This window comes from Tympanuchus pallidicinctus, unplaced genomic scaffold (assembly GCF_026119805.1).
Source record: "Tympanuchus pallidicinctus isolate F22 unplaced genomic scaffold, pur_lepc_1.0 scaffold5, whole genome shotgun sequence".
NCBI lineage: Eukaryota > Metazoa > Chordata > Aves > Galliformes > Phasianidae > Tympanuchus > Tympanuchus pallidicinctus.
The window spans coordinates 8,541,988-8,562,863 of NW_026294769.1; the positions used below are offsets into that span (position 1 = coordinate 8,541,988).

The window sequence follows — 20,876 nt, forward strand, 5'->3', positions numbered from 1 at the left end:
TAAAGTCAAAACAAAAAAAGAAATTCTATGCCTCCACAAAAATAAAAGCAACAGCACTGTGGACACAACCCTAACTTAGGTCTCCCTGTAATGCAGTATCACCACAGTCACTCTTTTCTACAAAATGACTGTGTTAATAAAAACAGACTTCAACATTTTAATTTCTGACATTACATGGTGATAGCTGGATGGTTGGACTGGATGATCTTGTAGGTCTTTTCCAACTTTGGTATTTCTGTGATTCTGTGATTAAAAAAACAAACACACAGCTTGCTCTGAAAAACCTCCTGTTAATTTCCACAGAAACTACAACGAAGAATACAGTAACATATTTGACAGAGCAAATTCTCAGCTATAAAAGTTCTATTTTTCAGTATAGTCACTGCTGTTAGCTATCCATTTTCACCAATAATGAAGAAGAGTCTGCATGCTGTGCTTACAACAATCTGCTCCAGTGGAGGTGACCCACTGTCACTGTCGCCATTACTGAAATGCACCACTCACCACCTCACTGTGCTGACATCCACTCTTTGGTCCCCATAAATGTTCAGAAGATGTCAATGACTGCCATTATTCCTGCATGAAGGAATTTAAGGACACACCTTTCCTCTGTGTGTACTTCCATGTCAGACACCATTCTGTCAGACTGCCCCTCTGCTGCTATGTCACACAGCAACAGAATGTAATGGAATGTTTGTGGGAAGGTTCAACATTCACCTCCATACCACCAACATCCACTTCTGACATAGTGGGCCAACACCATAAAAATAGGAGGCATTACTTTTGGAGGAGCTCTCATTTACTTCTTTCTCTTACTTTGTTTAAGTTGATGAGTAACAATTCTTTCTGAGCTTCCTTCACATATTACAGAAAAATGTGTTGGGTTTTTTTTCAGTAAAACACACTCTTCATTTCAAAATTGCATGAGTCCTCCTCAGGACAGATTTTTCATTACCTTGGCAGTAATACTTCAAATAATTTGCACTCGTGTGGAGGATTAGGCTCATATTTCTTTTTTCTTTTTTTTCCTCCCCTTTTTATTCAGAGTCATCAGTATTTACAACAACCTACTTTCTTACTAAATAAGCATGCCGTGAAGTATTAATGGATTTTCTGTCTTACTCTGCTTTCATAATACGTAAATGAAAACCCCTTTCAGATCAGAGCAAGGTAATAAGGAAGATCAAAGGTATAGAATGACTTTAAATAAGGAAAAATAACTAAGTTACAGTCCTTCAGCCTGGAAATTGATAATAGGTCTGACAAAGACTCATAAAGTCACAGGTGGCCTTGAGTCAGTGAGCAAACATCAGCTGTTCAGTCTGTTCCAGTGTAAGAGTTATTCAAATGAAATGGAAGGTCTAAGCAAAGCAAAATATGTTTCTCACAATGCAGCTAAGCTGTTGAATTCCTTTACAAGAAGCTTTAGGCAGAATGTAGCATATTGAAGGAAAAAAAAAAATCCCAAATTAAAACTGAAAAATAAACAAAAATTTCCTCCAGATCCGAAGTAGAGACAAGAAACAGGTTTGTGAGAAAGTCAAAATTAAGTAAATCCTTATTAAAAACTATGGTGGGAGAGAAAGAAGAAATAAATAATGGGAGAAAGCTTTCAGCAACTTAAAAACATAAAATTCAGAAAGCTATAGTAGAATCATAAACTTCTGACTTTTGCTATTTTATAATTGGGATGAAATAAAGGTACCATTTTCAGGACTATCAGTGTGAAGGCCAGCCATAACAGCTTTTAAGAAGGGAGAATTTATTTCATTTTCCATAACACGGAAGAAGCCAACATAACTGCATGAACTTCAATTATGAAAGAGTATTGTAGATACACAGGAGCATCACCCTGAAGCAGGGAGGTGTGCAAGTAAGCAATCATGAGTTTTCTGCCTCCTGCATTACTTCCTCACTCCACAGCTCCCTAACGTGCCCCGGTATGCCTCACATCAAAACACCCAAGTTGTTCTTAACATCAGTGAGAGTCTGGACACTGCTACCATCCTATTACTGTTGTCACAGACTAATTATGAATTTAGTCATCAACTGAGTATAATTTTAAAATGAGAATGGAAGGAACTGTGCCAATCATTTCAGGGCCAGAAGCAGCATTCATAATTGTAGATCCCCTTCAGGAAGTTTTATTAGTTCAGTCCGTGCCTCACAAAAAAACTGTAACGACCTCTCTGGTTTGACACTAACACTCTAGGCTCACCTCTGCTCTTCACATTTCTTTCACTGCCCATGAAGAGGAAAAAAACAAACAAACAAAAAACCTACACAGCTATCTGAGTATGGCACACCATGTGGGCATGGTGAGGATGGGTCTCCAGTTGGATGAGATTATCTTAGAGGTCCTTTTCAACCTTAATATTTCCTATGAATCTATAAATCTAAGTAGCACCAAGGAACAGGATCTCTTTACAGATTTCTGCAGACCACAACAAACTTCACTCCACAGCCTCTCTAATCAAAGAAATAATTGCATGCAGTATTCATGAAGAAGTATATTATTTTATTTACACAGCACACATAATTGTACTGATTTATTTAGGCAGAAAAGAGCTCCGTGACCTGGTTTTCTGAGGAATGGCCAAAAGAGAATGCAAGACATCTAAAATACTGTTTCATTAAGAGAATAATGTTAAATGTTCATCAAAATAATAAAGAAAACTACTTCCCATGCAAAAGCCATAATGTTATTTTGAAACATAAGGAATGCTATTTAAGAATATAGGGCCCTGGTTTATGAGAGAGGTTGCTGAACACAGCATTCCTCCATCATCATTTCTCCATTCCTTTGTGCAATTCAGTTCTGCACCAGAGATTCAAATGCAGAGCTAAACTTAGAAAAGCTCTGCTGAGGAAAGGGGTGTTGCAAAGTAGAATTTTTTCTGTAGTCTAACTCAACAGATTAGTTTGTTGACAAAGCTCAGGATTGTCAATGTAGGAAGATCCAGTGAGGATTCAGAACATGTTTACAAACAAGCGGAGAGTGTTGTCTTCTCCCGCCATTCTGGCAAGGCCAGCCCTGATCACATACAGACTGGAGAATTCAGTCGAGAATACTTTTAGCTCATGCAGAAGAAGCTGAAGTGATATAGCAAAGAGAAAATAACTGGATAGTGATGAAGGAGACTGTGAAGTGACACAGTTACTACCAATAACAGTAGAGAAGGAATCATCTCTGCCTTCAGAGGTCACCCAGTGCAGCATCAGTAAATGGAACCAAGGTGAGAAAGTTAACCCAAAACCTTCACTGTCTAAACTGCTGGCTAGAGAATAGAAGGTGTCATCACTGAAGACTGAGCAGCAAATGAAGCAAAATCTTAGAGCAAACAGTGGCACGCTATGGAGCAGTACTATCAGATGTGCTTTATTATCTATTCATTCGTTTTTCAGCACTCTGCTTTTCTTGCTTATGAGCTTTAATGCTTTTCTCACCATTTTCGCACAGATAACTTCTTTCTTTTTGTTCCTCTTGTTCTTTTTGCTGCTTGTTCATTTTTTTCGTTGTGACCATTTCTACTTTTTGAAAACTTTCAAAGCGTTTCCTATACTTATTTTACTAAAAAGAAAACAGAAAAAAAAAAAAAAAAATCAAACACAGGCCCTAAGGGTATTAACCAAGCTGAGTGGATCTGATGCTATGAAATCAAACACAAGTGAGCAGAACTAAATAGCACGCTAGCACAGAAACAAAATGCCAACAAAATGTCCAACTAAGCTCAGAGGACTCTTGTCTCTAAAGCAACAGCCTCTCATGGTGTCACGTTGGAAATGCACCACCTCCTTTCTCTGTTCTTACCCCCTGGCCACCATAAGTTGGCGGTAACAGTCAGGCAACCTGGGGCGTTTCTTCTTGTCTCCATGAGCTATTCATTCCACAGGCCAAATTTTAATGATGATTCTTCCCACAGGCTAAACAGCATATGAGCATCCAAAATGTCTCTCTCAGAAAGGGAGTATGCATGCAAAAGACAAACACAGCCTGAACTCCAAAGCCATCTGCAAAATCTCAGACGAACCCTGGCAGAAGCTGAGGTCTCACCACCTACATACTAGAGGAAGCAGGATTTCTGCATGCGTCAAGTTTGCATTTAAATTGTGAAGCTCCCTCATGCAACAAAATCTGGGAAATAATTCTGATAAATACAACAGCCAAGTCCTAAATGATGTCTGTCCTAAATGAATGTTGCTGAGATAAAAACACTGCTAAATGAACACCATGTAAGGCAAGGTAGTATTCAAAACAAGGAAGATTAGTTCAAAGGGAATCTTCAATATTTTTTAGATAGACATAATTTTCCTTTCTATTTCTTTCAAGTAAACTTCAATTTTAACTTCTGCCAAACAACTGTATTTCTATGCTGAGGAATCCTAAACCTCATGCTCCACAACTTCATCTACTCACTTTCACGTGGACCAGATGAGATTATTTCCCGCAGCTTAGAACAGGTCAGATGAGCATTAAAGTTCTTCTTTTCATGTACTTTTCTTCATCAAAAGTAACAGCTATTAGCAACAACTGTAGGGAGGATAGGAACAGGAAAGATGTATAACTTTTGCATGCACGAAAGCCTTCCTACTTATAGGTTCAGCAGAACCAATTATTTTTGCTTAAGATCCAAGGAGAATGTTTTCTCCAGGTCAAATTGGATAGGATGTGGGGAAGACACTTGCCTTCTTCTGCAGCACTGAGAACAGACATCAGCAGGGATCAGTTAAAGTGATTTAGTTCAGATGCTTCTTGTCCAGCTGAGACCATAATTACAAGCCAGTAATTACTGCCATCTTCCAGTCTATCTTAGTTTTGTTCATCTATAAGCTCTTTAATCTTCTGGATAGCCACACTGTTTGGAGGTCAATAATTCTAATTTTCTCCTAAAACAAACAACATAGAGTGGTGTGGATTAACTGTGCTATTCTATATCCAACATCCAGTGATACTGGAGTTGGTCTAAGGTTTAAATGCAGCTCTGCAAACACAGCTCTCTGTTTCCAGGGACAAACTGGATTCAAAAGCAGCTGTGATGCTTTCATGCAGTCAGAATTCATGGAGCTTGAGGACCTGAGCTAGCTCAGTGCAGAGCCCACTTGTTGACTTCAAGCCTGTGTTCTTAAGAATGGTAAGGCACTGGTACAGGCTGCCCAGAGAAGCTGTGGATGTCCCATCCCTGGCCAGGCTTGATGGGCTCCTGGGCAGTCCCATCCAGAAATCCTAGCTGTGGCAGGGGGTTGCAACTAGGTGATCCTTGAGATCCTTTCCAACCCACGTCATTCTACAATTTGTGCAGTTCCTGAGCTGATAGACTGCTACTCACTCATGAGAAAACACTTTCTTAAAGTGATAGGAAACAACTAAAATTAAAACAGCAAATACATTAATGAACATAACGATATGTCTGAAAAAAGCAGACCACATTGTTTATATTCCAATTCTATCAAAGTTAAAATATAGAATAAAAGCAGTAACTGTGAAGAAGTGAAACAACAACTATAGCTAATAATGTCTCATCCAGAAACCAAGAACTGAGTCCATATGGGTGACATTTGCAGCAAGTGTGTAGGATTGTTGTGGTTTAACCCAGCAGGTGGCTGAGCACCACACAGTTGTTCGCTCATTCCCCCCCCATCCCTTTCCAGTGGGATGGGAGAGAGAATCAAAAGGAGAAAAAAAAAAAACAAATACAAAGTAGAGCTCATGGTTTGAGATAAAACTATTTACTACGACAGAGAAAAGGAAAAGGATAATAACTATGATATATATATATATATGAATGTGATATATATATATATATATATATATATATATATATGAATGTATATAATGACTGATGCAGAAACAATTGCTCATCCCTGACTTATTCCCAGCTAGCCCTCCCAGCAGCTGAAGAGAGTGAGATGAACTCCCATTCCCTTCTTTCCCCTCTTTCCACATGATGTCAGTGGTATGGAATATCCCTTTGACCAGTTTAGGGCAGCTGTCTTGGTTCTGTCCACTCTCAGCCCTTCATTAGTATGAGCTGACAAACAGGAACAACCTGGGCTCTGTACAACACTGCTTAGCAGTAACTATAAACATCAACATTGTTTTTCTCCTAGAATAAAAACTTAGCATCGTACCAGACACTCTGAAGAAAACAATTCTGTCCCAGCTGAAACTATGACAAGGATAAAGTCTTCAGTATTCTCTGAGAACTTGTCCAAACTGACAGCAGATACATACAATTTAACATATATAACTAGCGAGTAGCTATTACTGGGACAGACATGATTCATTAAGCTGATCCATACCAAACAAATGCTGATGCCATTCACACAGTAATAGGACAGAATAGGACCTAAGACAGGAAAGAAAGTGCAATAGATCACTTTCTGGAAGAAGTAAGAATTACTTTAAGGTTATTAGGTTATACCATCCAGTTGTATCTCTTCTAGTAGACAAATCAAGGCTGGAACACAGTCTTGTGCACTATGACCACTATGGCTGTGCAGCTGCCATCTTGCACAGTTTTCTTTTGGGCTAACCGCCATTTTCCCAGAACCATTTCCCAGACATTCCTTAGGGGAAAGAACAGGTCAGGAATTATTTGGAGAAAGTTGAGACCTGGCCTCGCTGTTTTGGCAAGAAAGAAGGTTTCTAAGACTTAAGAGTTAAGGCTGCTAAGAAAACAAAAAACAGTTTGTGTTATTCTGTTTGTCTCTCTCATCTGCTTGTTGATTTTTGTTGTTGATGTTGTTGTGTTTGCTTTTTTTTGAGCATTAACTGGCTTCAGTACTTTTCCCACAGCGCCTACAAAATTGGTGCTTGGAGGCTGTAGTTAATTAAAAGTTAGGTATTTCTGTAGTCAGAGCTTTTCTGAAACAGACTGAGGATTACAGCATGGTAAAATCAGGGTGAGGGAAGTGAGGAATTGCATAAGTGGACATTTGCAAGAATGTATAGAAGTGCAAGTTCTTGGAAGGTGACTGCAAGAGAAAGGAATCCTCCTGCCTAGCCATCAGCTGAGAACCAAGGTGCTGCAGGGGAGCAGAGGACAAATAAGACCATATCTATTCCAGATATCTCCAGACAGGTTGAGGACTGAACCATGCAACTTCAAGGAGTCAGTCATTTGGGGAAAATGGGTATATCAGCTGAATTCTTAATCACCAAACTCACAGCACAAGGTGCCTGTGCTCCTCATCCCACCTGCTTTATTTTGCACTGGAACTGGATGATGTGATAGGGAAGTGTATCCACATTTTGACAGGGAAAGGCATTTTTCTACTCCTGCATTCTTGAAAATAATGTGTAAGGATAGATAACGACCCTATGCCTATATAAAATGAGGAGGCATCATGTCTACATTGAGTATCACACTCAGAATTTTACGCTTCAGCTGCTGTAAGAAGTAATTCACTTAAAATCAGACACAGAATACCAAGCCATAGAAGTATGACTGTATAAAACTGAAAAAGCTAGACAATGTCTGTGAAAATGGAAGCAAATAGCAAACCTAATAATAACTTAATTAAAGGAATTAACTATTCCTCTCTAGAAAAAAATTCCTAGAAGGACACTGCAACAAAATTAGGAATGCATAGTTTTATCTTTTCACTTTTAAGCTATTTATGTTAATATCACTATTAAAAAGATATAGCATACAACTCCCTTGCAAAATATATTCAGTATGGTGAGAATGTAGTTGGTGCTATAGCACTATAATGTAAGAGAGGAAGGTGTGGCTGGTACAGCACACTGCCTTCTGTTCCAGTCTAGAAGTACTGGAATTTCCAATCATCACCAGCTTGCATTTACAGAAGAGTAACAGCCTCAAGAGCAAGTCTGCTAACACTGACATTTTACAATGTAGTTAAGATAGTGAAGGACTGTGGTCTTCTTGATCACATAAGTTCATATACTGGAAAATTAAATATGCTAAAATAAACTTGTAACCTTTAGGATGAGAAGTATTGCAGGTCTCCTTGTTACAGCCTTTTAGAGGATGTTCACATTTTCCATGTTAATGCTTGAGTAGTATGAAAGGGAATTATGCATTCTCCTACATATCTATACTCTCCTAAGCAAGTGGGCTCTTTATAAGCATATCTAAACTGTGCAGACTGTCTTGAAGAAGTGAAACCCAGAGTGTATCTGCAGATTGTAAAAATGAATTAAAAAACATAGCAGCTGACATTTCTATACCTGCCCAGATTTAAGCACAGAATCAAGGGCAAAGAAAGGCGCAGCCATAAAAATTGCCTACTGTATCAGACTATGCAGGGCACAGCATTCCCCTCTGGAATTGGTCGGCAGCTGCTGCACAACTTGGTGAGACAGAGCATTGCTGGGGTGGGGAAAAAGGAAAAAAAGCACGAGGGATAGGACAGCAGTAGCTGCTGCTATGAAAAAAAAATAAAATACAGCCTTCCTTCTTCACTAGCAGTCATTGTTTTGTGCCTCTCCTGCAGCAATAACAGCAACTCAGTTTATGTAATTGCAGTAGAAAGTGAGAGGTGAGCTGCATTATCTTCCTCAAAAGCCATTCTCCTTCAAAAAGTGGCATTCCAGGTAGAAGTATACTGTAAGATACATTCAACCCACAGCTTTTAGCCATTTAGACTACTAAAATTCCTGTGTGCTTTATGCTTTCTCTGTGTAGCTTCAGCCTTACAGGTTACATAATAATGCACATACTTAAAGACACTATCTTTCTCTCTGGCCTTTTGTTCTATAAAGATGTTGTCTTGCATCTGCATGATAGCATAAACCAGCTTTCTATTTCTGAGTCTCAGTGAGGTACATTTTCTTCTTTTTTTATCCACTCAATACTGATACTTTGCATTTAGTATTTTGCTGTCATGCCACTCATGCTATAGAAAAATTTGATCTAAGTATCAATGCCTATTAAAGATGATATTTGATTAACAGAAGAATTTAAATCGGTGGTTTAAACAAAACATATAGGCCTACATGGTGCACGCTGCTTAGGCCATCCCAATGCATGCTATATATTGCATACATGCCATACTAAAGTTTCCCACATTTGAAAATGTGGTCCACTGCCTGATATCACCAGTTATATCTATTTCTAGGAGCTGATAAGATATAAAAGCATAAGCAGTACTATTAACAGTGGAAAAAATTGCTATTAATGCTGAAAAAGCTAACTAGATCAAAGTAAATATTTGTAATTTAGATAAAGAATGCTTCTTTCAGAGATTCCATATATGAATTGCAAAGCACCTGTTAAACATCAGCTCATGAATCTTGCTAGAAATAATCATGTAATTATGATTAAGTGATAAAAATCTGCACATATGCATATGGTAGAACACAGACTGTCAACAGCATGGAAGCCTTAGCAACACCACCATACTGCCAGGCTCAACCCAGGCACAATCACCCTACTACCACAAGCCCACAGGAGCAGAGGCACAAAGTCAGGTGAGAGCCCAAATTAAGGGCTCAGAGGATGGGACACCCTGCCTGGGTCCATCCCAGCACCATTCAGGGGCAGCCTCAGTCCCAGTGACTAGGTGGTACATCTATCACTGCAAGTCATGGAGAGCAACTCTCCAGAGCACCTTTCTATTGACTACACTGACTAAGAGTGGTCAATATCAGGGGTTTGAGACAGATCAGTGGATGCAGGGTGATGCAAGACTTAATATAGGATGGTTAGGGGAGGAATCAAAGGCAGAAGAAGAGAAACACTGTGGTGATCTGGGGTGGGACAAGTGTGGAAAAACAGAGGGCTAAGAAGATAGAAGGGGTCAGTTGTGTGTAAGCAAGCGTCTGCTTTATACATTTGCCTGGTCAGCGCAGTCTGTCCTGTCTGCTGATTAAACTTAATTTCTGCTTCCTTTCCTGAGTGAAGCATACTCTGTTCTATGTGCAACTGTGTGTACATAGGTCTGGGACCAGGCCAAGGGCACTGGGCCCCCTGGCAGCAACTGAAGTCAGGACAGGTGCGCAAGTCCACATGTGAACACCAGCACACGCCAAACCAGAGCCAGCTTAGTGATGTGGCCCGGAAACTGGGAAGGGGGAGGTGTCTTTAATGGACATACCATGGTACAGAGGGGACAAGGGAGTCCTGACTGACTGGAGCAGGGATACTCAAGGGCACCTGTGTCTAGGTGCCAGCCACTGGGGAGACTGGGATCCCAGGAGAGCTGCTAAGAGTCTAGGCTTAGCTGCTGAGTGGGGGCACATGTGACGTCTATATGTAGTTGCGTTCTCATTAGTGGACATCCACAGTGCATGGCTAAAGAGAGGAGCAGGATGGGACTGCCAGTGCCATCTTTGTCTGTCTACTGGAGTCATCCTCCACACCACAGTAACTATCTGCAGGACAGGGGAAGCAGAAGGATGCTGTGAGTGGTGGTAGGTCCTTGCAGCAGGTGCAGCAGCGCATGATCTAACCACGATAGCAAGCAATTAAAGAACACCAAATTTGGTGATGCACAAGGAAAGAAGAACTAAACAATTATAGCCTCACTAGACTCACTTGAGTGTTATGTCAGACTCTGAACAATTTGTGAAGGAAAAAAATCATGAAAAGCATGACAGTTAAAAGAAAATAGAATAAAGTACAGCAGCGTCTTGTGCAGGAAAGATCGTATCAGACTAACCACTTTCCCTTGAAAAAGCACATGATTCTACCATACAGATCTCGTTTTTAAAAATTCAAAAGAAATGTGACACAGTGGAAAACCACTGGTGACTTCAGAAGAGATAGAAAAAAGATACAGAACACAAGCCAAAAGGATTGCGCTGCTGTGGGTTCCTGGGACAGGACTGCATAAGTAACAACTGTTACAAGAGTAAGAGCGAGGCAGCTATACCAGTTTGGCTTTTTGAGGTACCCAATAAAAGCTCACGGAGGCTGGAAACTCTTCATGAGCCAACCACTATAACCCCAACAGTAGACTGTCGAGTAGCCAAAAGGAGGAACACCTGCCACGTACTATCAAAACTACCTGCCTCAAAACTTTGAGAACCCACAAGATTTAATCTACTAATGTTTTCAATGAACAGGTGGCATCCCATTCCAGCCTGCAGAATCAGGGTTCAAAATGATGCTCCTGGGCCACCAACCCCTCTCTACAAGAACAAGGAGGTTGCTGGGAATTGGGAGCAAAAAACTTTACGATTCAAATAGGCAGGAATAATTTGCCTAATTGCAAAGGTAAAAAAATCAATGCCCATGACCTATTCAGGAAAATAAAAGTAGAATAAAAAAAAAAAAACCTGTCCTCCAAACAAAATGAAACAAAAAGTGGGGAAAAACAGGAAATGCAGATTTATTTTTAAAGAATACCATTACCAATTTCTTAGTCATTATAAATCTTGAAATAAAAAAAAAGCCCACAAATCAGAAGTCAAACAGAAAATAACCCTAAGAGTTCTAGCCATCATGCACATACCAGCAGATCACTTAAGTATTTGGCAGTGGCTTCATCTTTATCTAGCCTTAGCATATAGGATATAATTAATCTTGAAGTAGGAGACCTCAAACCAGCCAATGGTTAAAAAAATAAAAATAAAAACGCTTGTGTATGTAGCCCTTGCCCTTGCACTTCCCAATTCAAATGTTCTCTAAATTAAAATAATTTTCATTTAGCATTTGTTTTTGTCTGCCAGGACCAAACACTGCCTTAGGAATTTACCCAGCCTAGGAGAAAGGAACTGGAAACAGAAGTTAAAATCAAACACTACTTAAATAAAATTTATTACAATTTATTTCTTTTTGCTGTACGCTTTCTTGAACATAGACTAAAACAGTGTGTGTATGTGCGTGTGTGTTTGTGTGTGCGTGTTTGTGTGTATATAATACATATGCATGCTGATACATTTACAGATTTGTACCTTTAGAAGGGACCACATCTTCAATGCTGACAGCAACAGCCCCCCTTCAAAAAAAAATCAAAAAAGTCAGGAACACTAGTTTAAAAAAAAAAAAAAACAGTGACATTTTGTAATGAGTTAGCCAATGTTTGGAAAATCCCTATGCTTAGCTAGGAAAAAGGATTAAAAACCAATAAATTCTTTTGTTGAGAGAGTAAAAACAACAACCTTCTGGCACATTTAAGGTTACTAGTTAGCTTATTTTTAACAAATTAAAAACAAAAGGCCTTTATTGATAGCATCAGCCCATTGTGAGATCAGAATGGTTGAGTAGTTGATAATAAAGCAGGAAAACCACAGCTATTTGATTAGAATCTGGTCTAGTCTGGGGAGAAATAGGTTGTGTGTTTATGGTAATGGACAGCAGTGAAATACTTCTCATTCCAGCAATAACTGAAAAGGATCTTGAGCCGTTTAAGTCTTCCAAGCCAAATGCCTTAACAGCATAAATGGAGATGTGTTCTGCAGTGGTCCTGACCACAAGGCTGCCAGGAGCAGATGGAAAACCCTGTACAGTATGGATTCTCTGTACAGCAATAGGATGTTCATGTGGAAAGAGGGAAAGTCCTGGATTCCAGACTATGTGCCTGGATAGGGTTAGGATTAATTTTGTCAATAGAAAAAAAAAACACAAAACCATAGATACACAGTTGCTTTTTATAAGCTGAAGCTTACACATGGGACTCTTTTTTTCCTCCCTGCTGTCACAGATCCCATTCCTGTGCATTCAACTCTGCACAGAGCTGTTAAGCCTCTGTGTTGAGCACACCAGCACACACTAACCCCTTTGTGGGTTCAGCTCCGATCAGCATTTGGCACCTCAGCAGCTGCCTGTTGAGTGTTCCTTATTGCTAACATCCACATTGCAAGAAAGATGTTGATGAAACACAGGGAAGGACTTAGAGAAGAGCTGTGAAAGTGATGAAGGGTTGAGCTAGTATCAAAGCAGGCAACTGATTAAGGTTGCCTAAAATAAATATTTTACTGATAAAAAGGTTATTAGGTGAATTCATGATAATCTGGAAGTACTCTCATGAGAGATAAATGAATTGGATACTACTGGGTCTGCAAGTCTAGCAGATAAAAGCTAAATAAAAAGGCCAGACAAATTCCTACTAGGAAAGAAGAAGATTTTAACACTAACATTCAGCAATAATGGAAAAAAAAAAAAAAAAGTCAAGATTTGTGAAAAAAGGTCTCCATCATTGCCAATTTTTACAACAGGGATGATCCCAGCTCCCCAAAAAACACACATACCTCGAGTATCAAGGAGAGTTGAATTCTTTATATCAGCAGGAAATTTTTAGCTCTGACCACAACCAACACTTGATAATCTAAGCATACTAAGCCCTTCAGTTTTATTGAAGCCAATTTAAAAAAAAAAAAAAAAAAAAAAAAAAAAAACTTGACAAAAGACAACAAAAGGAGTGGCAAAAACAGTCAGATAGGATCTGCCTAAACTCAGCGCAGACACCCATTTTCCTCTGCTAATGGACTAAAGGTATGCATAACTTCCAAAATGCTACAGGTTAGCTGCAAGACTGATTGGAAGATGCTGAAAAATTGAAGACAGTCCAGCAGGGGGCTACCGGATGGAAGAAAAAGCAAGGAGAATCCACCATATGAAAAAGACTGAAAGAACTTCTTCAGGCCAGAGAACAGAAAACTCAGAGGAAATTAATCAGTCTTCCAATATACAGAAAGTAGTTTAAAAGGAGATGCACATACTCCTTCCAAAAGGATACATGCTATATATACACATTATGTATGCTAAAATTTACCCAGCAGAAGATTTGTTATCCTACTAGTTTTCTGCTTTTTAAGCACTTAGTAGAAAAAACACCACATTCACTGCACAGTTGGGTTTTTTTTTTTCTATTTTGCTGAGATGGACCAGTGGCCCTGAAATCAAAATAATATATTTTTGTCAAAACTCAGTGCAGCTCCATAACCATGGATTTACTGAGCTCAGCCCTGAGTGTGTTTCTCTCAGCTTTCAAATGTCAGTGTACCGCCAGTTCCTCATCTTGGGGCTTTAGTGACTGAGCTCTGTAAAACAACTTCATTTCAGGCCTCAACGACATCCTTTTTTGGTCAGAAAAAAAAAAAAAGATTCAACACTTCAAGTCTTTTAAATAACTATACCGCACTTCAGTTTTTCATTAATTGTATACATTTATCCTAAGTCAACTTGAGGCATATCACTGACCAGCATTATTTCTCTTTTTACTATAATCAATATCTGTAATTCAATCATGTTTTTTTTTTATTTATTCATTTCAAATAAAAGGACACAAAGCATTTTTCTGCTTACACATAGTATAAACAGTCATCTAAATGCATACAGAGGGCACAGTGAGCTGTGATAATGGCTTTCAGACCCTTCCATGACCGAGTCCAATATCCATGACAGCTCAGTGCACTCAGCACTTTCATCAACTGCCAAAGCACAGAGAACATTTAATACATTTCTCAAAGAGGGAATAGAAAATTAATAATACCCTTGAAGTTAAATACTCATAACAAATCTACAAACTGCCCAAAGATTCCACTCTTTCTGAAAGAAACTGGAGGCTACAGAAGGGCTCGAAGATGCAACAGAGTCCATAATTTATTTGTTTTGATTCTAGAGATATTCTGTCTCTAAAACATAACATCTTTTGAAAGTCTTGTTTTAGTTGCACCTGATTATAATGGTCAGAAAAAAATAAACAAGTTCCGCAAACAGCATCTCTAAAACATTTTTAGGGAAAGAGTGGAGCACACATTAATATGTTTTGATACCCTAACCTATAAGTCAACACAAAATCAAGAATAAAATTATCCTCAGTTTATTCAAATACAATCAACAATACCATATCAATGAATTATTAAAATTATATTTTGACTGCAGATGACAGTGGTTCTTGCTTAGCATACAGCACAATTCAGCAAGCTCAGCAATAACAACTAACCTAAATTAAGTGGAGAAATGCAAAGCCACATATCTCACCATTTGAATATTTCTACAGCGAACATCTATTTTTTATCAGATTTCAACTGCAATACTCCAGATAACACAGGTCTGCAGTCATGTCTGGACATAAAATGCATTTTCCTTAACCACTAATTACAAGGCAATTTACTTTTGTAAAATCAGTGTAATTTTGAAGATATGTTCTGAGGCAGATTTTTCAAACAATGACGTAACTTAAATGATAAGTTGAAACAACTTGTTTCATATTTCATGCCATTTGGAAGAAATAAGACAATGCCTTCCCTCCTTGTTCTTCTGATAGACTTACTACTTTTACTTTTAAGCCTTGTTGCAATTTTGATGCGAAAGGTAAAAGAATTTTGCTTCCTTGAGATCATACAAATATACAAAAAAGCACGTACATGCTTTTCAAAATGAAACTTCCTTTTTTACAGATCTCTAATGAGAACACCTAGGTTCACCACAGTATCATGATAAAAAAATATGATATTTCACCATTTGGAAGATATTCTCCAGAACAGAAAAGAAAAAGAACTCCCACTATTTGGATTTTTTTTTTTTTTTTTTTAAATTATTCATCTGTGATATGTTCTCTAGCAAAATGATTAGAGTTGAGTTACAAGCCAAAACCCAACTGCAAATATAGGTGCACTTCCTAAACATCATGATGTCTGCAGCCAGTCTGCCCTCTTCAATCAGTGAGCCTGGCCAAGAGGAGGCTGTAAAATGCCAATAAAAGGCTGAGAAATACAGGACAAGGCCTACGCTGGACTTCAAGAGGGCAATTTCTTTTCAGCAAACCCAGTTGAGGCTACTCGCAGCAGCAATGCATTTTGTTTTTTTTGAGTCAAAAACAACACTGCTAGCTGGAAAATAATCTTTTTTAAAGCCTACAAGTTAGGCTTTGATGAGGTAAGAAGAAATGTGTTTTACATAGATGAGTGGCAATGCACCTACCAGAGTATGGCTACATCACAGAATTTTTTATTATCAATGATAATTTCAACAGTGGTAAGCACTGTGTGTGTGTGGCTGTGGATTCTACCACTTAAGGATGTGTTTCAGCAAGACATAACACTGCTGACAGCTTCAGGATTAGAGACTGAATAGCTATGAATTGAGTCTGTGGCAATTCAGAAATGGAGAAGAACCAATTGGGAAACTCACAGTCTTACTGGGATATTAAGTGTGCAATTAATCATTAATTTCACAAAGCACCTACCTGCCAAACCAAGTGCTCCTTTATAACAGCTGTACCTGATAGACAGACGCTCAGCACAATCGTATGAGATGCAGAGGTCAAGACGCTGGCAACTATAGCATCCCTCATGTTGAAGGGCAGCATGGTGTACACCACAAAAATAATGAACAAGAAAAATGATACCTGTGCAAGACAGCAAGACAAAAAAAGAAGCATGTCAAATTCATTCTGGAATAACATTCAAAAAATAACATTTAGTTTTAAATTCTCATCAGAATAAAGTTATACATTGTTTGGTTTTGTTGGTTTTTGCTTTTTTGTTTTTTGGTTTTTGTTTTTTAAATACAAGAAAATTTCTGTTAACCACTAAGGAAGGTTGATTTTGGAGAACTAATTTCAGAAAATGCTGGGGAAATTGCATCGCATATAATTTTATTCAACTTCATGATTAAAGAAATTCACAGCATTCTAACGTTTCAAAATTGACTTTAAGTTTATTTTTTCAATGTTTTATTGCATTAGCCATCCTGTTTACAGTTAAGAGTGTGATTAGTGGGTTTTGATTAAAAGCTGCATTGCAAAACAATTACTTCGCCAAATCATTCCACAGGGTCTAAGGAATTGTAAGCAAGGCAGAAAGATTCATCTTGATGCACTAAAACATCAAAATTTAATACACAGTATTGTATAGTTTAAATAAAGTTATGTAAGACTATACCAAAATCCTCAATTCACACAAGCATTTTGTGTATCTACACAATGTATGTCAAATGCCATTAAAACACTACATATATTTGGACATGGAAAATAGCTTCAGACAACCACAGCCCATAAGCAGAATTTACTAATAGCTTCTTGGAAAAGGATACTAGTATCCATGCTAATGTTGTGAAACTAATTCTTCATATGCATATCCCAGACTGAACCAGCAAAAGTTACTCCTTCATTGTACACACAAAGGATTATGTATTTGATGGTACACATACGTTCCAAACTCCATCACATATTTGAGGAAGCACAACTGGATTTGAGAGAAAGATTTTGCATACTTATGTAGGCATTTCTGGAAATGTACCAGCCTGTGTATTATGTCCTTAAGTAAGCCTTACCATTTGTTTTAGTTGACTTATCAATCTATTCATCATCTATCAGCTAGAACTGCAGGGTTCAACTCAGACAGATCCCAAGTTGCTATTAGCAATAATAACTTGCTGCTTACTTCTCTCATTTCCAGTTTGTTTCCTTCACACCTGCATGTGATGACTCCATAACCAAAACTGAACCCTAATATATGTATACCTACCAGAATGTGGAGGCATCTTCTTCCCCATCTTGGAAAAGGAACTGGATGGAGGAGTTCCATTTCTATTCCACTCATCTTTCTCTAATTCCTCCATTAAGATTAATTCAGCTCCTTCCTGATAACCTTTTGGTTCTGCCCAATCATCCCTTATGCTGAAGTCTCATTGCTTTGTACTGCAGTTGCATTCTTCTCACAGTCTTATCGTTTTTGGTTTTTTTTTCCATTGATATCTTCTGCAGCCCACATGTTTGTACCTCACGCTTTCCTGCCCAACCCGCGCTGTATGCAGACGTACATTTTACCTGGCATACCCTAAGAACATATTATCACCACATCTAGGAAGGACAGGAAAAGACCAATCTGACAGAAGCCCAATCTCTTCAGTGATCACATAGAAGCAGATGCAAGCAGGGACAGAGCCAAAATGTTCAGGGCACAAAACAAAACAGAACCATGAGGAACTGAAAGGAAAATAAAGGAAGAAAAAACACACACACACAAAAAAAAACCTTTGTTACTGTACTCTTTCAATCTATCAGCTGATAGTATAAGGAAACAGAAGAACAGAAGCACTTGATATCTCTCTTCAGTCCTCTCTGAAAGCTTTAACTGTGATCAGATGTTAACGAAACTAACCGTAAGGAAGAGGTTTTAAAAACTTCAAACTAATCGTAAGGAAGAGGTTTTAAAAACTTCTAAGTAAGAACAGGATTATGGAAGTATGGTGTTTTCAAATTATCCGGGCCTGGTAAAAATCAGTTGTGATACTGAGAGAGCTAACTTTGTCATCTCAAAATTTGGAAAAGACGTAGAATGTTCTGTCAGGCTGGAAGAGAGAAATGCCTTTGAAAGGCTGGGAAAAAAATGGAGATAAGAACTGGTTGGTTTAGATTCAATTCCTGGAGCAATAACAGACCAAATAATAATAAAAAACTCATAAGCGAGTATATTAAGAGTTAAGAAAAAACATATGTAAAAGCAAATGTGATTTTGTTGAAAATAAATCATGTTAAAGCAATCTCATTTTCTTCTATGTCATGATAAAAGGTATCAGCACTGGGGAGGAAGTTGAGTGAGTTAGGTGGTAAGAACGAAAGTGAAAGGTCTTGTAATATAGACATAACATGACCAGAGGCTAAATACCAGAAAGGCATGTAACACCAGCTGTCTCAGACACGTCTCCTGTGAAAAAGAAATTGGTTTAAAAAGAACCCTGAGCTCTAGTTCTGGCAGAAATATTCCAAATACCTCCAAGATCCAGGGACTTTGAAAACAAGGTTTAAATGTTCCCAAGTTTAGACCTAGGGGCAGAAGTCATTTGCATATTTGTGAAAATTTTGTTATTAGAAAATAAAAAGTTATTATTCTCTAATTGAATTGGACCTGAATATTTTATATATTTGAATACGGCTTGACTATATAGCCAGACTACACAATCCATCTGACTCACGAGGTATATGCCAGGTACTAAAATTCATCAGTGGATACAAGGTAAAATATGATCCTGTTACAACTTAACATAAAACAGACTACTAAGAACAGAAAAAAAAAAAAAAAATGTGATGCACTGCAATATTTTTTGTGATATTCAGCTATACCTAGAACATCAGCTCCACTTTTGTAATACATAAATGATACTTGTTCTTAACGGTAAGTTACTCCACTTAAATGGAGTAACTTACAGAAGCTTACAGTAACTCCACACAAAATAAATGCAGAATTTTTACCTTCCACTACTGCCAACAGAAAGACTTTACAGAAGTTTCAGCTCCCCCTTAATACTATGCATTCATAGAGTCATAAAATTGTAGAATCACAAAATCATAAAATCATCGAATGGCTTGAGTTGGAAGGGATTTTAAACATCACTTAGCTCCCCTGCCTCTGCCATGGGCAGGGCTGCCACCCACCAGCTAGGCTGCCCAGAGCCCCATCCAACCTAGCCTTGAGTGCCTTCAGAGATGGAGCATCCACAGCTTTTCAGGGCAGCTGTGCCAGCGCTTCACCACCGTCTGCATAAAGAACTTCCTGGAAACATCGAATCTAAACTTCTCTCTTTTAGTTTGAAACCGTTACCCCTTGTCCTTTCATTATCTGCCTGTGTAAAAAGTTGGTCTTCCTCCTCTTTATAAGCTCCCTTTATGCACAGGAAGGTAGCAATGGCGTCTCCTCAAATCCTTCTCTTCTCCAGGCTGAATAAGCCTAGCTCCCTCAGCCTTTCTCCCTAAGAGAGGTTCTCCAGCACCCTGGACCCTCTGCAACAGTTCTACATCATTCTTGTGGCCTGGACAAAGCGCTCCAGGTGAGGTCTCACAAGACAGGGCAGAGGGCGACAATCACCTCTTTTGATACAGCCCAGGATACTCTTAGCCTTCAGGGATACAAGTGCACACTTCTGGTTCATGTCAAGCTTTTCATCCACTGAGAGTCCCAAGTCCATTACAGCAGGGCTGCTCTTCTCCCTGTCTGTACACGCCTTAGATTGCCCCAACTCAAACAGCTTAATACTTGTCATCTTCAAATTGCACCTAGATTCACATGGGCCCCTTTTTCCAGCTTTTCCAGGCAGGTTCCCTTTGATGGCATCCCTTCCTTCTATTGTATCAACTGCACAACATAGCTTGGTGTCATCAGCAAACTTCCTGAGGGTATACTCAATCCCACTGTCTATTTCACTGATAAAGATGTTGAAGAGCACTGGTCCCAAGACAGAAGATACCACTCACCATCAGCCTCCATCTGGACATAGAGCTGCTGACCACAACCCTCTAGCTGTGACCTTCCAACCAATTATTTATCCACTGAACAGTCCACCCTTCAAATCCACATCCCTCCAATTTGAATAAAAATGTGATGTGTGACCATATCAAAGGCCATGCAGCAATCCAGGGGGAAGACCTCAGTTGCTCTTTGACTTTAAATGCTCAGTTACTCAGCATCAAATAGGATGAGCTGAATTAGAATCATGTCAAAGAACAACTGAAAACAAACTGATCTGCAAATTCTTATACTGGCATATAGATACAGACCAGACACTTAATGTGCAGCAGAAGATAGCCAACACACAGTTTTGGGACTTGGGTCTGAGAAGATACAAGAGATGTCAGTCATCTTTGGATTGCTAAAGCAGAATTTCTCACCTAAAATGCTCATATCCATGAGGATTTTTGGTTCTTGGCAACATTCCTGTTCTCTATTTCCAGCAGTGGTTTAATGATTCAGTAAGTTGAGAGCTCTGTTAATCACAAAGGTTCCGTTTCGATTTCACCGTGGCACAAAAGTATTCTCCCAAGGCACCATCAAATATAACGTCTTTACCTTTCATCTTTAGAACACACATAATTAATACGTAAAGCTTGGGAACACTCAAAGTATTTCAGAAGTCACTACATATAAGTTTGATACAACAGAAGTTGATTCTCAAAGACTTCTGTGTAGGGTGGTTCTTAAGGTAGAAAGAATTGGGATTTCAGGACTGAGTCATAGAATGTAC

At 38.7% G+C, this 20,876-nt stretch overlaps 1 protein-coding gene across 2 annotated transcripts in view; it reads right to left on the minus strand.

The window, feature by feature from the left end:
• Window positions 1–20,876, minus strand: part of ADCY2 (adenylate cyclase 2) — a 203,536-nt gene that overhangs the window by 126,473 nt on the left and 56,187 nt on the right. For both annotated transcript variants that reach the window (XM_052703931.1, XM_052703930.1), the window contains one exon: window positions 16,102–16,263. In XM_052703931.1, coding sequence (XP_052559891.1) covers window positions 16,102–16,263 — 162 coding nt within the window. The remainder of the gene's footprint in view (window positions 1–16,101; window positions 16,264–20,876) is intronic.